The sequence below is a fragment of the Dipodomys spectabilis genome, unplaced genomic scaffold (assembly GCF_019054845.1).
Source record: "Dipodomys spectabilis isolate Male_0828 unplaced genomic scaffold, ASM1905484v1 ptg000157l, whole genome shotgun sequence".
NCBI classification, from domain to species: domain Eukaryota; kingdom Metazoa; phylum Chordata; class Mammalia; order Rodentia; family Heteromyidae; genus Dipodomys; species Dipodomys spectabilis.
The window spans coordinates 17232713-17246026 of NW_024870834.1; the positions used below are offsets into that span (position 1 = coordinate 17232713).

At 40.8% G+C, this 13314-nt stretch overlaps 1 protein-coding gene across 1 annotated transcript in view; it reads left to right on the forward strand.

Moving 5' to 3' along the window:
* Sptlc2 (serine palmitoyltransferase long chain base subunit 2) overlaps positions 1-13314 on the forward strand; it is a 102127-nt gene that overhangs the window by 25552 nt on the left and 63261 nt on the right. Inside the window, exon 2 of the mRNA XM_042692556.1 lies at positions 3603-3797. Within this exon, the coding sequence (XP_042548490.1) occupies positions 3603-3797 (195 nt within the window). The remainder of the gene's footprint in view (positions 1-3602; positions 3798-13314) is intronic.

Here is a 13314-nt window from a genome sequence, read left to right on the forward strand (position 1 = left end):
TTGGTTTCTTGTTTATCCTCCCAGGGGAGTTTAGGTCAGATAGATGGATGGATGGATGGATGGATGGATGGATGGATGGATGTTATTTGCACAGTTTATCTTTGATAATACTTTTCCAGTTTTGCTTTTAAGATTGCCTTCTAGTTGCTTAATGAACATGATTGACAGATTGCAGGCCTATGGATAAAGTAGCCTGTTAGTTTAATTTTTCTTTTCTTCCCCATATCCTACGGTAATGTGGTTATACTGTTGATTGAATTTTTTTCCTATATCCTTTTGTTTTCTTTTGTGTTACCCTTCCTCCCCGCTTTTACTGGGGCTTCATGCTTACTTGGCTTGCTTACTCACAGCCAAGTCATGCTTTCAGTTCAGTGGGGTTTTTTTGTTTGTTTGTTTTAGGTGCTGGTCTTAGGGCTTGAACTCAGGGTCTGGGCACTGTCCCTGAGCTTTTTTTTTTTTTGGTCAGTCATGGGCCTGAACTCTGGGCCTAGGCGCTGTCCCTCAGCTCTTCAGCTCAAGGCTAGCGCTCGACCACTTGAGCTACAGCACCACTTCGGCTTTTTCTGCTTATGTGGTGCTGAGGAATTGAACCCAGGGCTTCATGCATGCAAGGCAAGCACTCTACCACTGAGCCACCTTCCCAGCCCCCTGTCCCTGAGCTTTTTGATCAAGACTTGTACTCATTCAACTTGAGCCATAGTTCCACTTCTGGATGTGTGTGTGTGTGTGTGTGTGTGTGTGTGTGTGTGTGTGTGTGTGTGTGTGTGTGTGTGTGTGTGTGTGTGTGTGTGTGTGTGTGTGTGTGTGTGTGTGTGTAATTGGAATTTAGAGCCTCATGGACTTTTCTGGCCTTGGCTTGCTTCAAACCTTGATCCTCAGATCTCATCCTCCTGGGTACTTAGGATTACAGGTGTGAGCCAGTGGTACCTGGCCAACTCAGTGTTTTGCTGTTTATTTTTTGAAGATGGACTCTTGAAGGCTTTTCTTCCTGGATTGGCTTCAAACCTTGATCCTCTGGCTCTGAGCTTCTTGAGTACCTAGGATGACAGGCATGAGCTTCTGACGTCTGGCTGTTTTCTTGAACAATAATACTACTGTCTAGGCAAATGTATCTTGGTATTACCAATCTAACATCACATTTGGTATGTCGTGAACCCATGTGTTTCTCAACTTGTAGGGAATGATATAATTTTTTTTTTTCCCCAGTCGTAGGGCTTGAACTCTGGGCCTGGGCTTGGTCCCTGTGCTCTTCAGCTCAAGGCGAGTGCTCTACTTCGAGCCACAGCACCACTTCCAGTTTTCTAGTGGTTTATTGGAGATAAGAATCTCATGGGCTTTTCTGCCCGGGCTGGCTTTGAACTATGATCCTCAGATCTCAGCCTCCTGAATAGCTAGGATTACAAGTGTGAGCCACCGGTGACAGGCAATAAGTTTTTCTTTTCTTTTCTTTTCTTTTTGCTGGTCATGGGGCCTAAACTCTGGGCCTGGGTCCTGTCCCTCAGCTCTTCAGCTCAAGTTTAGCACTCTACCACTTGAGCCACAGCACCACTTCTGGCTTTTTCTGCTTATGTGGTGCTGAGGAATCAAACCCAGGGCCTTACGCATGCAAGGCAAGCACGCTACCACTGAGCCACCTTCCCAGCTGTTGGCAGTATCATTCAAGTTAAAAAATGGCTGAAGGCTTATTTGAGCCCTCTGAGTGAACCCAGAATTTGAAATCCACTGTAAGAGTTGGTAAGCCCATATTTTGTTTACAGTGAACCTGACCTCATTGAGGGCCAAATGATATGAAAAGGCATCACATCTGAGTTGTAGAAATACTCTAATGTTAATTTGCAAAATTACTGTAACTTAATTTTGTCTTTCTTGGGGTACTCCTTCTCAAAGAGCATAATGTACATTTTCATTTATTCAACAGACATCATATTTTTATGAGTTGTCACTTTACATAGTAATAATAAAATAAATTAAAAGAATTGTTATTAAGTGTCTATGCTTTGTTAACAGTAAATACTTTCTTGGTTATTAGACGTACAGTAGTGAACAAAACTGGCCAGGTACTTTCCCTTATTGAATTTTATACCTGTATAAGATGTTGATACCTTTATTATTGTTGAATCAAGCAAAATTTAGCATCAGAACTTAAAGATCAAATAATTTTGTTCCTTTGAGTTCTAAGATGTCTTCCTATGACAAACTGACCTAGCAGTTGGCCTGTTCATTCTGTCCCTGCACAAACAAGGTTAGTTGTCTTTTGACTTAAGTCACATTCCAAAGTAACTTTAGTTCTTTGACTTATATTTAATTTTAAATAAGGCTTTAGAATCAACAGTATTTACAAGTAAACTTGTAACTGAGATGTAGCTCAATATTAGTAGAGATGGAGCTCAATATTAGTAGAGATGTATTAGTAGAGATGTAGCTCAATATTAGTGTACTTGCCTTTGCTCTGTGAGGCCCTCATTTGATTCCCTGTACTGCAAAACAACAGGCCAACTAATGACTGGACTGGCTTTTTCCTAGACAGGCCAACCTACAGCACAAATATACTGATCCTGCTGGTTTGAATGTGTTTGAAATAAAGGCAGATTTCTTTCTTTCTTTTTTTTTTTAAAGGCAGATTTCTTTACCCACTTCATTCCTGCCATATAAATTAGCTGCACATTGGTTAGAGACTGGGGCTGTGTAACTCTCCTGGATTTTTAACGATATGTCCAATTAAGGGTGAATACTTTAGAACAATTCTCCGTTAAGGAGAGCTTAAAGCAAAATATTGTCAGATAAAGTTCTAAATAGAGATAACAACAATGTTATTTTTCTTGTATTTAAAACTTTTTCATTTTGCTTCGCCCAGTTTTAACAGCTTGTGAAATGTTGTTAACTTTTATTAATTTCCTTCCTTCCTTCTTCCCTTTCTCGGATCCCAGGCTGAATATGGGCTCTCTCCTGGATTCAAGGGTTCCATTTGCCTTAGCCTTCCAAGTAGCTGGACCTATAGGCAGCACCACTACCCCCAGTTGACTTTCAAACAGTTGCATAAGTATTTTACTTTTGTGCCTAACAGCTTGGTTACCACCAACAAAGACTAAAATGAACTGTGTGTTCCCGTAGTGGCTTAGTCCTGAGAGTTAATTTGAAATACTATGGCTGTGTAGCTTTAAGAATGAGTGCTAGGAAAGCATTTACATGTATTTTTACACTCTAAAACTGAATATATTTTTGAACTTTTGGTAACTTCATTGGTAAGTTTATATAATATTTTTTCAGAATAGGCTACTATTTATTTATTTATCTTTATTAGAGCAAAGGGAACTCTATTCCCTTCCATCGTCACATTTTAGCATCTATTTCAGAAAATCAAATTAAGATAAAAATTAGCGTTAGGTATTGTTTAATGAGTCTCCCTCACTCTTTTTTTCACTGTTTATGAATAATTTGTAAATTATTTCTTTTGAAAACAAGTATTGATTAGATCTCTGTTTTGCTGGACTTTTATTTATATAATCCTCAAGTGATTGTTCTACAGATCTCTGAAGACTTAGGTTTTAAGTAGAAATCTTTTTCTTGCTGTGATCAAATAAACATTATCACTTCTCTTTCAGATCCATCATGTTACAGAAAATGGAGGCCTGTATAAAAGACCATTTAATGAGGCTTTTGAAGAAACACCCATGTTGGTTGCTGTGCTCACATATGTGGGGTACGGGGTCCTCACCCTCTTTGGATATCTTCGAGATTTCTTGAGGCATTGGAGAATTGAGAAGTGTCACCATGCAACAGAACGAGAAGAACAAAAGGTGGTTGTTAGAGTCTTTTGATTCTGTAAATAGACTCGGTCCATAGAAACCTTAGTGTTTGCACTGGAGTTTTTCCTTAGAAATATGGTACATGTTAAAATAAATAACTCCATATTGGGTTAAGCTTTATGAAAACATTCCACAAAGAAAGCTGAAAGCAAGGTAAAAGGCATAAAGAAATCAAACCCTTCACATAGTTTTAACCTAATTACCTTAGAAACTAAATAAACTAGATAACTCTTCCTATTTCATGGGTTAGAAAGCGAGCATTTACAGGCTAAGCAATGTGTTAGAGGACACCCAGCATCATAGCTGCTGTGTCCACAGGAACGGGAGTTGTCAAAGCCACGCTTCTTCTAATCCCATGTTGTATTTACAGTAATCTGCAAAGATGAAGTTTTTGTTTGTTTGTTTTTGGGGGGAGCGATACTAGGACTTGAACTCAGGACGTGGACTCTGTTCCTTAGCTTTTTTCGCTCAAAGCTGGCACTCTACCACTTAAGGCATACCTCAACTTTCAGTGTTTTTGTGGTTTATTGGAGATAAGAGACTCATGGACTTTCCTGTCCAGGTTGTTTTCAATCCATAATCCTCAGATATCAGCCTTCTGAGCCACTGGTGCATGGCAAAGATGAGGTTTTATGAGGTGTTTTCTTCTGGACATACTGTACACAACTGTCTGTTTCACTGATTAGTACCTCTTTCCAAATAAACAATCTCTAATGTTGAATGTGGCTGAGCAAGTCTGTTTACAGTAGCAAATTATCTTCTTATAATACTCGTAAACAGAGATAATAGTGGCTCTCTTTGAGGAGGAGAACCTCTTTTACTTTCCTTGGTATATGCTTTTATGGCTTTCAAGTTTTATGCAGTACACATGTATTACCTCTCCCCAATAAAAAATTAAAGTCAGGGTTTAAAATGTTTGCTTTTAAGCCATTAGAAAGGACACAATAATGGCAGGGAAATGGATAAGACTAGAACAAATCATGTTGAGTAAAATAAACCAAGATCAGAGAGACAAACAGCACATGGTCTCCTTGATATGCGGACATTAAAATCAAAACACAACGAGATATGACATATGACAAAGTAAATAGGATCAAGAAACAAAAGACCTCTTCTTAATTTGTTGAATCATTTTTAGATGGCTTTATGTTCTTGACCTCATATATAGTATATACATGTACACATCAGAGGGAAGCTAGGAAGAGGGCACAGAATCAGAGGAAAATGTGTGGGGGCAAAAAATGTCTAGCCAGGCGCTGGTGGCTCATGCCTGTAATCCTAGCTACTCAGGAGACTGAGCTGAGGATCTCAGTTCAAAGCCAGCCCGGGCAGGAAAGTCCACAAAACTCTTATCTCCAATAAACCAGTCAGGAAACCAGAAGTGGCACTGTGGCTCAAGTAGTAGAGCGCTCTCCTTGAGCTGAAGAGCTAAGGGACAGCGCCCAGGCCCAGAGTTCAAGCCCCATGACCAAAAAAAAAAAAAAGGTCTGCTTTTACTAAAGATAAAACAAAGGAGGCCTGGAGGTGTGGCTTAGGTCATAGAGTGCCAGCCAAGGAGGGAAAGGAAGCACTAGATTCTGAGTTTGAGTACCAGTCTCTCTTTCTCTCTGTCCCTCTCCCTGTGTCTGTCTCTGTCTCCATTTCTCTCTCTCTCTCACACACACACACAGAGTCTAAATAAAACAAACCTGTTTGCCTTTGGCATATGAAATATGGAGAGATTGCCCTCTAGCAATCTAGGGATTGTACTAGATTAGATATACTAGGAATGTACTAGGTTAGAAAAGGGCTTAATATATGAGCTTTATTTATTACCCATCATAGCTCTCACTCTTGTGGAGTTAGAGGATAGAGGCAGTGTATGAGTGCCAAAGTCATTACTGAGAGAAGAGCCAATGGAGGAAGGAAAGAATGCATTAGGAGACTATGGGAAGGGTTGCCTATAGTCTCAGCTACTGGCGATGCTGAGGTAGAAGGACCAGTTAAACCTAAGAGTTCCAGGTCAGCTGGGGCAACATGGTCCTTGTGGTAGCCTTGTCAAGATAAAACCAGTCAATATAGGTATGAGTTAAGAATTCTGACACCTAGAAAACCTCTTAGGATCAGACATTCTTTTCTCTCATCTGAACCATTTTGCATCTCCTTGCTAGTCCTAACAACACATGTTGACTATCCTGTTCATTGCACTGAAATGACTACAAGTTAATTTTATTATCAGAATGTTTTTTAAAAACAATATCTAGGGCTGGGAAGGTGGTAGAGTGCTTGCCTTGCATGCATGAGGCCCTGGGTTTGATTCCTCAGCACCATCTAAGCAGAAAAAGCTGGAAGTGGTGCTGTGGCTCCAGTGGTAGAGTGCTAGCCTTGAGCTGAAGAGCTGAGGGACAGCACCCAGGCCCAGAGTTCAGGCCCCATGACCAACCAAAAATAGAAACAAAAAGAAAACCCAGTATCTATTGCAATCAAAGTTCTGTATTCAGATGTGTGTGTGTGTGTGTGTGTGTGTGTGTGTGTGTGTGTGTGTGTGTGTGTGTGTGTGTGTGTGTGTGTGTTTATTTTATTTTGTGGGTTATGGGGCTTGAACTTTGGGCCTGGGCACTGTCCCTGAGTTCTTCAGCTCAGGGTGAGCACTCTACCACTTGAACCACAGTGCCACTTCTGGTTTTCTGGTGGTTAATTGGTGGTTAATTGGGCTTTCCTGCCTGGGCTGGCTTTGAACTGCGATCCTCAGAACTCAGCCTCCTGAGTAACTAGGATTACAGATGTGAGCCACCAGCCTCTGGCTGTATTCAGAATTTTGTCTAGTAAGCAAAACCAATTATTACTATTGAAAACTTGAACATATTCTTAAAGTTTTTTGATTCTCCTCTACTCTCCCATTTTCATTCCCTTCTGTTTTAGTTTTCTGTGTTCTTCATTTGTTGTACAGTTTTTAATTTACTTGTTCACAGGCCCATGTCAACTCTTGCTAGATTTAGTTGACAGCAGTTGTGACTGATAGGATCCCATGTGTAGGCAAAGTCATGAGGAATGTCTGCGAGAACCTGAAATGTGTATATATAAGGAATTGTGGGTTAAATATCAAATGAAGAAATTTGGCAAGCAATGAAGAGTCCCTGAACTAACTAGGGTCTTGCTCTCTAGTGAAGCATTTTTGCTCACATCTGGTGCTCTACCACTTGAACCACACATCTGTCCAGCTCTTTTGCTGGTTGGAGATAAGAGTCTCATGGACTTTTCTTCCTGGGCTGGCTTTGAACTGAGATTTCAGTCTCCCAACTAGCTATGATTATAGGCATGAACCACCAACACTTGGCTTGCAGAGTTTTTGAGCAAGAGATTGACTATAGCTTGCACAACTAGAACTCAGAATGTCATGAGTGGGCTGGGAAGGTGGCTCAGTGGTAGAGCGCTTGCCTTGCATGCATGAGGCCCTGGGTTTGATTCCTCAGCATCACATAAGCAAAAAGAAAAAAGCCGGAGGAGGTGGCGCTGTGGCTCAAGTGGTAGAGTGCTAGCCTTGAGCTGAAGAGCTGAGAGACAGCACCCAAGCCCAGAGTTCAGGCCCATGACTGGACCCAAAAAAAAAAAAAGAATGTCATGAGTGGATGAATGAATGAAATGATGAAGGTGTATTTGAGTTAATTTGTGAATGAGTAATTAATTATCTTTTGAACTTATTTCATGATTCCAGAGGTTAAGTTTAAATATTTGGGACTACTTCTCTGTACTTAATTTTATGTGAGAAAATTAGAACATATAGATCTTATTTTTAAGCAATTTCTCTTTTCTTGGGAAATGAACACTCATCATTGTAAAACCATTATACAAGTAAATAGTACTTGCATTTTGTGGAAATATAAAACAGAAAAGCATCTGCACAGTATTTTCACAAAAAGACAAAAATATAGAAAAGCAATCTGAGTATCACAGGATTGGTCAAGAAATAATCCTTAGAAGCCATTGCTAGTGGCTTATACCTATAATCCTAGCTACTCAAGAGGCTGAGATCTGAGGATTGTGGTTCAAAGCCAGCCTGGGCAGGAAAGTCTGTGAGACTTGCTTTTTTTTTTTTTTAAGTTGGTTGTGAGCTTGAACTCGGCCTGGGTGCTATCCCTGGGCTCTTCAGCTCAAGGCAAGTGCTCTACCACTTGAGCTACAATGCCGGTTTTCTGGTGGTTAATTGGAAATAAGAGTCTCATGGACTTTCCTGCCCAGGCTGGCTTTAAACTGCTATCCTCAGATCTCAGTCTCCTGAGTAGGTAGAATTGCAGGCGTGAGCCACCAGTGCCCTGCCCATGACACTTTTATCTCCAGTTAACCACCAGAAAACCAGAAGTTGTACTGTGGCTCCAAAATGGTATAGTACTAGCCTTGAGCTGAAGAGCACAGGGACAGCACTCAGACCCAGAGTTCAGGCCCCACATCTGACCCAAAAAAGAAAAAAGAAAAACAGAAATAATCCTTGGAGAAAGTAATGAGGAAATATGTAGGGGTGAGTGGGAGATGGACATTTACATCTATAGTTTGTTGAGAGGATTATACTAACTTACGCAATTTATTTTCAATGGGATTTTCTCAGTAGATAACATTATCAGTTTAAACATTATATTCTGCCATTTTCTTATAAAAAGTCAGGTTTTAGAAGGAAGAAAGGTCATTTAGTCTTGTGAGAGATCATGTTTGTTTTCTCATGCTGGAGAGATGCAGTAAAAGACAAAGGCAGATTTTAAGTATTAAACTGGAGGGAGGTAAGGGAAAGTTTATTATCATAAAATGCAAATATAATATAGACACTTCTTCATTGCATTGAATGGTTTCCATAGCCACTCCTGATTTCTTCCTCATTCCATTTTTAAAAAGGAGATCATTTAACTATTGATTTTAGTTGTTTATAGGGAAATTTACAATATTGTTTGGATACAACTGCGTTCCACAGTCACATTAATAAAGATGAATGACTTTGAGTTTGTTTTGAATAATTTACAAAAATACTTATAATTTTATTGCTTGGTCTTTTGTTACTAGTGGTATCTTGGACACAAATATTACTTTTTTCACTTTACCATTTTATTTATTTATTTGTCAGTCGTGGGGCTTGAACTCTGGACCTGGGCACTGTCCCAGGCAAGTGCTCTACCACTTGAGCTACAGTGCCACTTCTGGTTTTTGGTAGTTAATTGGAGATAAGAGTCTCACAGACCTTCCTGCTCAGGCTGGCTTTGAACCGCGATTCTCAGATCTCAGCCTCCTGAGTAGCTAGGATTACAGGCATGAGCCACTGACGCCTGGCTTACCATTTTATTTTTTATGTGAGTAAAGCAAGTAGTCCAGCAACATGTATTTGATAAACAGGGCTGGGAAGGTGGCTCAGTGGTAGAGTGCTTGCCTCACATGCATGAGGCCCTGGGTTCACTTCCTCAGCACCACATAAGCAGAAAAGGCTGGATGTGGCACCGTGGCTCAAGTGGTAGAGTGCTAGCTTTGAGCTGAAGAGCTGAGGGACAGTGCCCAGGCCCAGGGTTCAAGCCCCATGATGGACAAAAAAAAAATCCCCCCCAAACAAAACATGTATGTGATAAACATAACAAAAGCTTAAATCAAGAAAAATTTTAGGGCTGGGAAGGTGGCTCAGTGGTAGAGCGCTTGCCTTGCATGTATGAGGCCCTGGGTTCGATTCCCCAGCACCACATAAACAAAAAGGGAAAAAAGCCAGAAGTGGTGCTGTGGCTCAAGTGGTAGAGTGCTAGCCTTGAGCTGAAGAGCTGAGGGACCGCACCCATGCCCAGAGTTCAGGCCCATGACCCGACCCAAAAACAAACAAAAGAAAAATTTTATACTATATTGATAGGAGACACCCAGAAATTTCAGGAGTAAAGTATGATGTAATTACCATGGCTACCCTGATTACTGAATTAAAAACTTGTAATTCAGTAACCTTAGTCTTTTAGTTTGGATTTTCTTTACATATATTGCATATAACAATTTGGAATTGTGTCTTTCTATTAACTGTGAATGTAGAAGTTTAAATAACTATTTTCTGTATGTTATTCTGAGCTGTTCCAAATTTAAAATTGAGTGACATTGGAATGTTAATTTGGCCAAGTGATTTAAAAATACTTATCAAGGACAAAACTGGTATGGTGGCTCATGCTTATTTTCCAGCTACTCAGGAGGCAGAAATCAAGATCATGGTTTGAGGCCATCTCAGGTTTAAGTTAGCAAGACTCTGTCTTAATCAAAAGCCTACTTGGGGGTTCACGTCTATGATCCCTCCTATAAAGGAGGACTTAAGTAGGAGGAACATGACCTAAGACTGGCCCTGGGCAGAACCACAAGATCCTGCCTGGAAAATAATAAAGCATCCAGGTACAGTGACTCAGATCTGTAATCCCAGCTACTTGGGAGGTGCAGATCACAGGATTGAGGTTAGAGGTCAACTGTGCGTAAAATGAACAAGACTCCATCTCAACCAATGGCTGGCTGTGGTTGTACATACCTGTTATCCCAGCTATGGGGGAAATACCTGGGCTGGATGCAGTAGTTTGTGCCTGTCATCCTCAATAATACAGAGAAGTACAAGCTAGCCTAGGCATGAAGCAAAACCCTGTGTTAAAAACAGCTAACAAAACAAGAGGCTGAGTGGGCACCAAGGGCTCATGCCTATAATCCTAGCTACTCAGGAGGCTAAGATCTGAGGATTGCAGCTCTAAGCCAACCTAAGCAGGAGAGGTTGTGAGACTCTTATCTCCAACAAACTACTCAGAAAAAGCCAGAAGTGGCACTGTGATCATCTCCACAGCTTTTTACATATTTGAAACCTAGCTATATGCCATGTAACCAGCTAGCTGTCTTCCCTAGCTCCAGTGACAGCTCTCTTCTACCAGTTAGACTGAAAAGCTTGGAGTTGCCCGTGATTCTTCTTTCTGCCACATACCTCTATGTGCCCCTTTAGCTACAGTCTGCCACCTTTTTTTTTTTTTTTTTTGCAGTGATAGGATTTGAATTCAGGGAAGTCCTTGCACTGGCTCTACTTGCTTGCTCGGCTGGTCCTCTACCACTTAACCCACGCCTCCAGTAAAGTCCAGTAAAGAGTTAATGACTTCTTACCAATCTGCATTTTCACCCAGATGCTACTTCCTTACCTACTGTTGACCTCTGTGGAGTCCATGCACACTTGAAGCACTCTCTTGCCTCACTGCCACGTTCTTGCTGTCCACCCAGGTGGAAACTTTTCCTCCACACAGTCCCCCCACTCCTTTTTGTCCTGTCTTCTACCAAGGGTGCTCCAGTAACTTTCTTATGGCTCAGCATCATCTGTCCCTCTCTGCTTGTTTTTCTTCCATTCCTATTTTTCACTGTCAGACATAGTTTCTTTTTTGGGGGGGGGGGGGGTGTCCAGTCATGGGGCCTGAACTCTGGGCCTGGGCGCTGTCCTTCAGCTCTTCAGCTCAAGGCTAGTGTTCTACCACTTGAGCCACAGCACCACTTCTGGCTTTTTTCCTTTTGCTTATGTGGTGCTGAGGAATCGAACCCAGGGCCTCATGCATGCAAGGCAAGTGCTCTACCACTGAGCCACCTTCCCAGCCCCAGACATAGTTTCTGTTTGCTATACCTTATTTAGTATCTCTCCTATCAAAAATTTCATGAGCACAAGGACTATTGTTGTCTTTGTTTACTGCTCTGTACCTAGTGTCTAGAAGGTGGGTGGCATTACTAGACATTCAGTAACTAAGATATTAATGGTATTGTGACTGGTGGTAAATAGTAACAATGAAAACTTTGAGATCTTGAAGTTTTCATGGTCAGTTGTAGGTGTATGTGTGAGGCGTAGGTGTAGGTGTCTGTACTCACATGCACATAATACTCAGATGACTCAGTTTGAACTGGTAACTTTAACCTCAGAGTCACATTTTGTGCCTTTATGGGCAGCATGGGAACAGCATGACAGCTTCCTGTCTCTTCCATTAAAAACAGGAAAGAACAAACAGTAGGATGACTTACGTGACAACCCGAGGGAAAGTTCATGACTTTGGTTCACAGATTTGACAGTCAATAGGTAACCTTTTATGTGTTTTACTTTTAAAAAATTAATGAGAGGCAAAGACAGAATTATTGGTTTGTAAAATAAATCCTTCTGCCATATAAAACTTTTTAATCATAGGATGTTTCCATTTCCAACATTTGGGACTTTTATTTATCTATTTTTATTATTGTTGTTTTTCTAAGTCGTTGTGCAAAGGGGTTACAATTCCACAAGTCAGATATGAGTACAATGCTTCTTGACCATTGTCACGCCTTCCTTCCTCCTCCCCCATTTTTCTCCTTCTGTCCCTACCCTCAAGATAAATAGTTCATTTTCAGATAATGTAGATTGACGATAATGACATTTGCTCACCCTTCCTCCTTTTATTCCTGTGCCTCCTCCTTTGCCGAGCCCCCAGAACTTATTTCCACTTCCTGGTGTTTGTTTTTATAAGCAGTACATTAGTTTTTCAGAGGAGTTACACCTTCAGAATCCTCCCCTAAGTATACCCTCCTTTAGTGTTTGTTTGTGTGTAAATGCATTTAGCCCTGTGTATATTATCATGCGTGGTTTTTATATTCTGGATTTAAGTTTTGAAACAGTTTTGTCATGTTTCTGCTATTTATAAATCTATCTTATAGCATTTTGTTGATTATATTACCCAAATAAAAACTTACAACTGTGAAATTTTTTCACTAGGTTGCATTTGATATATAGTGTTATACTTAGTTCTGCCAAGTGTCTTAAAATCTTTCAGCAAGATTATAGTATCTATAGACAACATTTGTAGATTTTTTTAAAAAATTCATTTACTTATTTTGGTGGCACTGGGGTTCAAACTCTGGGCTTTTCGCTTGTTAGACAAGTACTCTGTCACTCCATGAGCCCTCCCTCCTTATTTTTCAGGTAGCAGTTTGCATTTTTGGTCCAGGCCAGCCTTGGATGGAAATTCTCCTATCTTAGACTCTCATGCAAATGGAATTATAGGCATGTACAACGATTTCCAGCTTATTTGTTGAAAGATCTTGCTAATGTTTCATCTCAGCTTAAACCACAATCCTCCTGATCTCTACTTCCCAAGTAGGTTAGATTATAGGGGTACTACTTCTGGCTCCCATATTTGGAAAAGAGATTTTCAGATTGTATGGCCTTCAGTTTTATAGCTGAAAGTTTAGGCATCTTGGTCTTTTCCAGATTTGTGTTTTAACACCGTGAAAAAGAAGCTTTTCTTGTCATAAGATGTGAGACTCAGTAAATGTAGGTGCACATTTTCTTTTTTTTTTTTGTCGGTCGTGGGGCTTGAACTCCGGGCCTGGGCGCTGTCCCTCAGCTCTTCAGCTCAAGGTGAGCGCTCTACCATTTGAGCTACAGCGCCACTTCCGGTTTTCTGGTGGTTTATTGGAGATAGGAGTCTCACGGTCTTTCCTGCCCAGGCTGGCTTTGAACCACGATCCTCAGATCTCAGCCTCCTGAGTAGCTAGG